The 8,530-nt window shown below is 39.3% G+C and overlaps 2 protein-coding genes across 2 annotated transcripts; one reads left to right on the forward strand and one right to left on the reverse strand.

Annotated features, from left to right (window-relative positions):
- The first annotated feature begins 738 nt into the window (after positions 1-738).
- LOC101295096 (filament-like plant protein 7-like) lies at positions 739-5,626 on the forward strand. Its single transcript, XM_004290544.1, has 7 exons — positions 739-895; positions 1,541-1,612; positions 2,160-2,269; positions 2,384-2,495; positions 2,608-4,411; positions 4,508-4,568; positions 4,874-5,626. The coding sequence occupies exons 3-7, from the start codon at positions 2,168-2,170 to the stop codon at positions 5,348-5,350; spliced, it is 2,556 nt and encodes an 851-aa protein (XP_004290592.1). The 5' UTR covers positions 739-895; positions 1,541-1,612; positions 2,160-2,167; the 3' UTR covers positions 5,351-5,626.
- On the reverse strand, positions 5,599-7,784 carry LOC101295386 (O-acyltransferase WSD1-like). Its single transcript, XM_004290545.1, has 6 exons — positions 7,008-7,784; positions 6,770-6,842; positions 6,617-6,684; positions 6,313-6,531; positions 6,064-6,201; positions 5,599-5,966 (listed from the first exon to the last, which is right to left on the reverse strand). The coding sequence occupies exons 1-6, from the start codon at positions 7,758-7,760 to the stop codon at positions 5,811-5,813; spliced, it is 1,407 nt and encodes a 468-aa protein (XP_004290593.1). The 5' UTR covers positions 7,761-7,784; the 3' UTR covers positions 5,599-5,810.
- Between the last annotated feature and the right edge of the window lie 746 nt (positions 7,785-8,530).

Raw genomic sequence — 8,530 nt, forward strand, 5'->3', positions numbered from 1 at the left:
GTTATAATGAGGTACATGGGGTTTCCCTAAGAGAGTTCAAACTCATATGTAATACTTTTTTCACATTTATTACTATTTCATTTTTTTAGTTAATTTTTCCTAAAAAAATATATAATTAGATTGTTTCTCTACTAATCTACTATCACTCATGTTCTAAAAAGAGGGGAAAAAAAAATAGAGATAAGTCGTATCATAATCCTACATTATCCTAAACAGATAGAATCTCACCCCGGCCAGCTTATAGGGCAATAGCAAGGTACGTATGACGATCTCAGTAGGACAATGTCATGACTCATTACTACTCATGTCATGGGTGATTAGGAATCAACTTAAATTGGAGGTTTACAAGAAGAAACTCACAGGACCATAAACATCATCATTTTTGGCCTGACTTACTAAAGACACCATTATATTTTCAGATGTATGCACCTACTTTCCTTGTCCCATTGCACATAGTATATGATCGGATTATATATATGCGCCTGTCTAATCTTAGTTAGCACCACCAACTCCATTCACAGTTTCACACAGACATTTGGATCCACCAAAGCTTTCTGAGATGTAGTAGAGGCTGTAGAGCCCTCTCTTTCTGCAGCTACTATAATAAAACTAATAAAACCCAACACCATCACTCTCCTCTTTCAACGGTTGCAGTGTATGTTCGACCTTTGGCCATCCATTCTTTTGACTCCTTTTGTCTTTGGTTTCTCCACCCACCCTTTTCTCCTTTTCATCACTGCTCTCTCTCTCTCTCTCTCATGAATTATTACAGCCACGGGTAACTGTCGGTGGAGTGCAAGCATCCTATGAAGATTTGGTCGATATAAGCTGGTTCTGTGCTCTTACTTTCATTTCCAAACGTTAAACAGTAATTCTGGTGTTTCACTTTACCCAGGTGAGAACAATCTTCTTCTTCCTCTTCTGCACCTTCTTATCTTCGTCTTCTTCTTCTTCTTCTTAGCTTGAGATAGTACTACAATGTCAGTTTATGTGATCACCATTTTTCTCTAAATTTAGTAGTTTCCCTTTCTTCTCTTCTTGAATTTGTTCATGCATGCAGCAGCTTGCAAGTCTCAGTTCTTATGTGGTAAGCTAATGATTTAATTTTTATCATAGCATAAAGGTTTAGGATTTCAAGTGTTCATATAGATTTTCTAATTTCTATGGTGATCTAAAAAATCAACTTTTCTTCAAGCATATTGCATTGATTCCTAGATGGTATTTTGATCGAGATTTTGGTGATATTTTCGTGAAAATTAACTGATCCATGACTTATTATCTGACATCTTAATGTTATTGTAAATTTGTAATTTATGGCAAATTGGTTAAGAAAGTCTGAAATATAGCCTTAAAATGTGGAACAGCTTACAATGTCAATCTCATCATCTTCTTGATCAGTAACTTTCACCTTCTTCTTTCTGAGTTCTGACAGTCTTTATCGCCCTCCATTTTAGTTTTGCTTCTTTTGGATCCTGCACTTGGATTTCTGGTTGTCATTCTTTTTCTCTTAACTCAGTACATAATGCTTTTAATCAATCAGTCTGGTCCATTTTGCCTCAGTTTCTGGGTGAGACACAATGTGGTCACTGATTGGCATAGATATGCAATATTGGTAAGTAAAGACAATTAGACCTCTAGTTGATGCTTTCCTCTTGTGGTTCTGACAAAGCGTTTTTAGCCCAGTAATAGTATTGTGCATTTGAGGAATGGCAGTAATTTCTATTTCAGTGTTTCTGTAACATCTGTTTAAAATGTCAACCCCAATTTTATTTTATTTTCTCTCTATGATCCTTTACTTTCTTTGCTAAGGAAATTACACTATTAATTTCTGCATTTTAGGTTCTCTAGATAGGAAATATGTACAGTGGTGTATATATGGTATAATTTCGTGTTAGGTATAGAGAGAAAAGGATTTTATGCTCTCTAGATAAGATTTATTTACACTTGTGTATGCAGAATTTTGTGTTAGGTATAGTATTTCACCAATTGTATAGTAATATGCTGTCTGCACTGGTGGCACATCAATGCAGAAGTAATGACTGTTAAAAGAAAACTAGTATACGCTTGTTTTCATTTTTATTACGATTGTTAGGTGACTTGTCTTTGCAGATGGTTCTTCAATGGTTATTAAATTCTCCCTTTCTGTTATTGAATTGCAGCTGAAATCATGGACCACAGGGGTTGGCTTTGGAGGAAAAAATCTTCAGAGAAGACGATTGTTTCAACTAACAGACTTGCTATTCCTTTAGGAACAATTGAAGAAGAAGAGGTAACTAGCGCTGTCAAAACTACTAAAAGTATTGCCAAACATGTCAGTAGGGCTGTAGTCTTCTTTGTAGATGTTGAATTCATTTCCTATGTCACCAATATTTCACCGTGTTAGGTACAAACATATCCAGCTGAGAGAGGAAATGATGTAGAGAGACCGGGGAAATATCTGAATGAGAAGTTAGCTTCAGTCCTCCTTGACTCTAACAATAAAGAAGGCATACCAGGTAATTCTCAGTTATGCTATTCCATAATGTTTCTTCTTTAAGAAGTTTGCTTTGTACATGACCACTAAACTGCTTCTTAAATATTTGTTATTTACATGTTGGCTTTTATCAGGAGATTTAGTACCAAAGCAAGAACTAGATGAAGCTTTGAGGCAGGGAATAGCTGCAAATGAAAGATCAATCCATTCAGATGATGCATTGAAAGAATGCATGGAACAATTAATTTTTGTTCGGGAAGAACAGGAGCAAAGAATACATGATGCTGTTATGATGGCATCAATAGAGTATGAGAAATCTCAGAAAAACTTAGAAGCTAAGTTGCAAGAGAGAAATGAACAGGTTACAAACTTGGCTGTTGAAAATACAAATCTGACCAGGGCCCTTCGAGCAAAAGAGAAATTCATGGAAGATTTATGCAGACAGAAGTCTCAAACAGATGCAGAATTTAATGCACTAATGGCTAGACTGGATTCAACAGAAAAAGAAAATTCCTTCTTAAGATATGAATTTCACATGCTAGAGAAGGAACTCGAGATTCGAAGTGAGGAGATGGAGTACAACCGTCGGTGTGCTGAAGAATCACACAAACAGCATTTGGAGAGTATGATGAAAATCACAGAGTTAGACCAAGAATGTCAAAGACTCAATCTTCTGCTGCGAAAACGGCTGCCAGGTCCTGCTTCAATGAATATGAAGAATGGAGTTAAAATGATGGGGAGGGATCAAACAGAGATAAGAAGAAGGAAGCTTAATCCTACTAGAGATATGATTGTAAGAGATGACAACATGGGAAACTCGCCTGAAATACCAAATAAGAATATGAGTTTCATGATTGAGCAGTTACGTAATATGGAAGAGGAAAACAAAGTTCTTAGAGATATTTTGACCAGGAAAAACTCTGAGCTTCTTTCTTCGAGGAACATGCATTCTCAGATAGCTTCCAGATTGTCTCAGGCTGAGAAATCTATGGAGCTGGCACGATGTAGTCCTATCCCAAATGATGTTTCTCGATCTTCAAGGTATGACATTTGCAGTGATGATGGGATGAGTTCTTCCGGATCTTGGGCTAGTGCATTACTGACAGAGTTGGAACATTTTAGAAGTGGTAGGCTTAAAAGTCCACAGGAGCAGAAAGAAATGGAGGTTTCAGACATGAGCTTAATGGATGATTTTGTTGAGATGGAGAAATTGGCAATAGTTTCTGCGGATACACCTCCTAAAAATATACATAATCTTCGCTTTACTGGTAAGGACCTGGTACGAGTTGGAGATCAATATAGCATGAGCAAGTACAGTGAGTCCAGAGATGTAGTACCTGAGAATTCTTTTGACTGGCTTCAGGTTGTTTTGAAAGCAATGTTGGAGCAAAAAAATATGTCAAAACGAAGTCTAGATGAGCTATTTGAGGACATCAAAATTGCTTTGGGTTACCTAAAACAACCAACTAAGCATGAGGCTAGTAAAACTGCAGAATCTGTAGAGAAGTCATTGTGTCTAGCTCTAGTTGCTTCTTCAAATGAAAATAAGGTTGGTGATAAACTGCAAGAAGAAAACAGCAGACTAAAAGATGAACTGAACAAAATGGAATCTGCAAAGAAAGAAATGGAAGCTAAGCTACAGTCAGCAACTGAAAAGAACGAAGCATTGATGGTACAACTTCAGGAATCACAGCAAAGCCTTGGAACCCTACAAACAGAAATGGAGAGTCTGAGAGAAGCAGAGGGGTTGATAGAAGACCAGCTCGAAAATCAGAAGTCAATTAATGAAGACCTTGATACCCAGCTAACTATTGCCAAAGCAAAGTTAAATGAAGTCTTCCAGAAGTTCTCCTCTTTAGAAGTGGAATTGGAGGATAAACATAATTGTTTCGAAGAACTAGAAGCAACATGTCTTGAGCTCCAACTCCAGCAAGAAAGGTAATCATCGGTCCACTCACTCCACTGCATCTTCTGTAATATAGTTTCTGTTCGCTTAATGAGACATTTCTGATTTATGAAATGTCTGATTCACAGTGCTACAAAGACGGAAACTCCAGAGTATGACATAAGCAAAGAGGAAAAACAGTCCCAACCTGTAAGTTACTCATACCGGTCTTCTTTTTTTCCTAACATACGTAATGATGTTAGATACTAAATAAATGACCAGAACTGAAATAATTGATCCAAAAAGAGTTAATCCGGCCATCTGTGTTCTGTCTGTTTGTAACTTGAAAGACTAGTTCCAAAATACAGTGAGCAAATTTCATGTTTTAGAAATGGTTCATCACCTGTACCACATTTTACTTTGTTTTAAAAGGAGTTCAATGATTAGATATAAATGAACTTTCATAAAGAATCTCCTAATTAGGCACTGTGGTGTGACAATTGTTAAACTTTTAGGGATGGGAAATCACAACAGCCTCAGTGAAGCTGGCAGAGTGCCAAGAAACCATCCTAAACTTGGGAAAACAGCTGAAGGCACTAGCTACACCAAGAGAAGCAGCACTGTTTGACAAGGTGTTCTCTACCACCAGCACTGCAGCCAACGGCACCAATAATAACTTGCCCAAGCGCTCTTCTCTACGTGATCGAATGCTAGATGATGAAGATCCCAAAGACGGGGTTCTGAAGTCTCCAAAGGGTAAACATGAATCAAGGGATGCAGATGCACAAAAACCATCCCTTCTTCACTCTGATAGTCATAATGCTTTGTCCACTCCTAGTGCTCTGGTAAATACCCGCCAAGTAAACTTTGGTTCAAAGCATCTGGCTATTGTGCCGAGTAAGAAACAAGGAGGTTTTGGTTTTCTAAGGAGGCTACTGCTGAGGAGGAAGAAAGGAAGCAGCAAGAAACCACAAACCTTGTCCAAAGCTTGATTTTCAGAAGGTGAGGAACCTAAAAGAAAATGCAGCAAATCGCAAGACTTTCGTGAGGTAACAAGACTTGGTAGCATGTGAAATCTGTTTTCTTCTGCTGTTTGGTTTTTTCTCATTACTACTTGGCATTACTAGAGTTTAAGCTTATTTTCTAGCATAATGTGAGCGAGTGAGATCTGTGAGTTAGTGAGTCTGCCTGATGTATATATATCTTTGTTTGAAGCTTCGAAGACTATAATTACATAATTAATAAGACTGACAGACGATGATCAGATCAAACATATTTACATTTCTGGGATTGGCCATTCCTACATGAAGGTTGATCTTCCCAGTACAATCAATGTTATTGTACAAATTCTACGAGTGAATCAAATCTATGACCAATCTTCCTCTCATATTCAAATCCTTGTAAGTTTATCTTATTGCAATGAAATCAATAAACTTTAGTATAGTGGTCCTTCTACGTTTCTGTGATGGCTGCAGCTGCTTCCTTCATATCAAGCAAGGCCTCTTCAAAGCACTTGGCTAGAAATGCGGGGTCAGGGATGATATCTTTGGCCACCAATATTTGCATGTCTGCCCTTTCAGCATAGCTCACCATGTGCATTGTAAGTGCCTGCATTACCAACCAGCAAAAAACAATCATGTTATAAGACATCTATGTTCTCGAACATTCAGCTTTGCTAGAATTTGAAGTGATTCTATGGCAGTACATGGGGCAAACTTGATGAACTGGCTCTTAGGTAAGTTATAGGATTGCCTCCAACTGTAATTTCTTCTTGTGGTCCGAGTATATTTGAAATAGTAAAGCTAGTATTGCAGAGAATCCGGTAATTAAGCCAAGTAGCAACCTACATACAACAAACACAAGCAATTTAACTTTGAACAAACAAAATAAAATTTAACTTTATATTCTTTTGTTATTTTGAAAACCCTTTTGAAAACCTGATTTTGGTTCTCACCTTTGGTCCCAAGTAGGTCATTACAAACAAACCGATTTTGTATGAGAAATGACCCTCTACAGATTGCTTCTTCTTGTCGATCATCACCTTCGATCTCTTGAGATAGGCTAGAGGGTCGGCATTGCTCTTAGAGTTATGATAATATATAGGTAGGAGAAGCATGCCGAACTTGTTACCCCAACTTGATCCTGAATTGCTCCTCATCAAATCGGACAGCTCCTGGCATAAGTCTGAAGTTTCAGTCATTTCCATTAAGGAAAACAAAGAGAATAGAATGAGGTAAAGGATGACAGTTACAACAAACCTGCAATCCAGGTTGCTCTCTTAGATTAGTCATGGCTACCCCTGTAATTTGAACACCCTCAGGCAAAGCTGACAAAGACAATTGGTTTTAGTCATGGCGATCCAATGTCACTTATGGAAGTACAAAAACAACTCAATGACACACCACTTTTACCATTTGGTTTTCTGTGATCCAAGTATCTTGATATCCCTAATGAAATCACCCCAAAAAGTACATCATTGATGGTCTGCACAGCCAAAAATAATAATATTCAGAGTCAAAAACCCACAATTTGTTTATTTTGAAAGAGAAAAATGGAGCTAACCCAAAATAGAAAACTCAAAATAGAGCTAACCCAAAATAGAAGAACACACTCTTTAAACAGACATGACAAAAAACACAACTACTTTACCGCATTAGGAATAGCTTTCTTCACATGCTTCATATCTTGAATCCTAAACTTTGCAGTGGCTAGTTTCCTAGGCCAGAGCTCAACCCCATCACCACCACTGATCTCAGTTTTCCGATCACAAACCCACAAACACCTCAGCACAAACTCCACCACAAACACCAAGCTAAACCAAACCATTGCCACAAACCCACACACCAAACCCAACAACCCTTTCTTATTCTTATTCACTCCCTTACTCTTCCCCGACGCCAAGGTCGGCAGCTTCCCCTTGTCGTCGGCTCTCCGGCAACTCGCCAAGAACATAGACATGAGAGAAATCCCATCTCCCAGAGCATGGTGGATTCGGAAAATCCCGACGTTGTGAGCAATAAGGAGATGAAATTCCCACATGGGTTTATCCGTGGGGAGCCCCGAGCCGGTGGAGAGGTCGGCCAGGTAGTCGTTGACGGCGGTCTCGTGGTCACCGGAGGAGGAGACGGGGTCGTGGAGGACGATGACGTGGCGGTCGAGGTCGATGTGGGTGGTTTTGTGCCAGCGTTCTCGGCCGTGGGAGTCACGCACCATGAGGCTGGAGAATCTTGGGTGGGTGAGCATGAGGGAGGATTTGACTTGGGATTTGATGGACTCGACGTCGATTGGGTTCTTGAAGCCCATGACGCAGTGGATTATTTGGTTCAGTTGGGGCTGCAGGAAGAGACGGCCGGCCGGAGTTATGGGCTCGTCGGAATCGGTTGCCGGCGCCGACGAACCCATTAGAGCAAAAAAAAAAATAGCAGAAACAACAAAAATGGGGAGCGACAAAGATATGTGAAGGTTGTGGATTTAATTAATGGGTACGGCTGGCCACAGATTTAGTTGACGAGAATTTAGGTGCGTGGATCTGGAGGTGGCTGTGATTGAGATGGGAGGGAGGACAGTGACCTCCAATCTCACCAAATGGCAGGAAGGGGTGAGAATGGAGCAACTTGATTTGAAGAGAGTTAATTAACAAAATGCAAGTTTAGTAGCTTTGAATAATTGAAGGGAGAGTCAATGAAGGTTGGCAAATGGGGTCAAAGGGAGAGTTTGAGTGGATATTCCGATTAATGCACGTAGTGTGCTTGGTTCGTAAGTTACACATGCGTAAGGGAGTATGTGACGTTGTTACCTCGGACTCAGATGAGTTGGACCGATTTCACCTCATATGGATACACATCGACATGATTGCATCGCAGCCTCATTGGGATGCCTTGGTGGTTGAGAATAGGGTGGTGAGTGAGGATGTTATGGTTTAGGGTTCGGAAGGCAATGGTTGTAGTGCAGACTCCCGAGAACAAGGTGTCGACTATGGAGGAACCAAGTGTTCCTTCTCTTGCTATTGTTTAAGTTTGTGTTTGGTCCAAGATAGTAAACTTTTTTGTGTTTTTTTTTTTATAATTAATGGAGACTAAACAGAAACAAGATATGTCTCGTTAGGGGTACTTATTTGTTTTAAGGTGGGGTGTGTTATTGGTTTTTGAGTTTACACTTTGTTAGTATAGTTG

This window comes from Fragaria vesca, linkage group LG2 (assembly GCF_000184155.1).
Source record: "Fragaria vesca subsp. vesca linkage group LG2, FraVesHawaii_1.0, whole genome shotgun sequence".
Lineage (NCBI taxonomy): Eukaryota > Viridiplantae > Streptophyta > Magnoliopsida > Rosales > Rosaceae > Fragaria > Fragaria vesca.

Bases quoted from the DNA above. Each gene is read 5' to 3' on its own strand.
- LOC101295096 (XM_004290544.1), top strand. From the start codon at position 2,168: ATGGACCACAGGGGTTGGCTTTGGAGGAAAAAATCTTCAGAGAAGACG. The intron at 2,270-2,383 runs GTAACTAGCGCT...TCACCGTGTTAG, and splicing joins GAACAATTGAAGAAGAAGAG to GTACAAACATATCCAGCTGA. The intron at 2,496-2,607 runs GTAATTCTCAGT...GGCTTTTATCAG, and splicing joins CAATAAAGAAGGCATACCAG to GAGATTTAGTACCAAAGCAA.
- LOC101295386 (XM_004290545.1), bottom strand. From the start codon at position 7,760: ATGGGTTCGTCGGCGCCGGCAACCGATTCCGACGAGCCCATAACTCCG. The intron at 6,202-6,312 runs GTGAGAACCAAA...TGTTGTATGTAG, and splicing joins TGACCTACTTGGGACCAAAG to GTTGCTACTTGGCTTAATTA. The intron at 5,967-6,063 runs GTACTGCCATAG...TTGGTAATGCAG, and splicing joins GTTCATCAAGTTTGCCCCAT to GCACTTACAATGCACATGGT.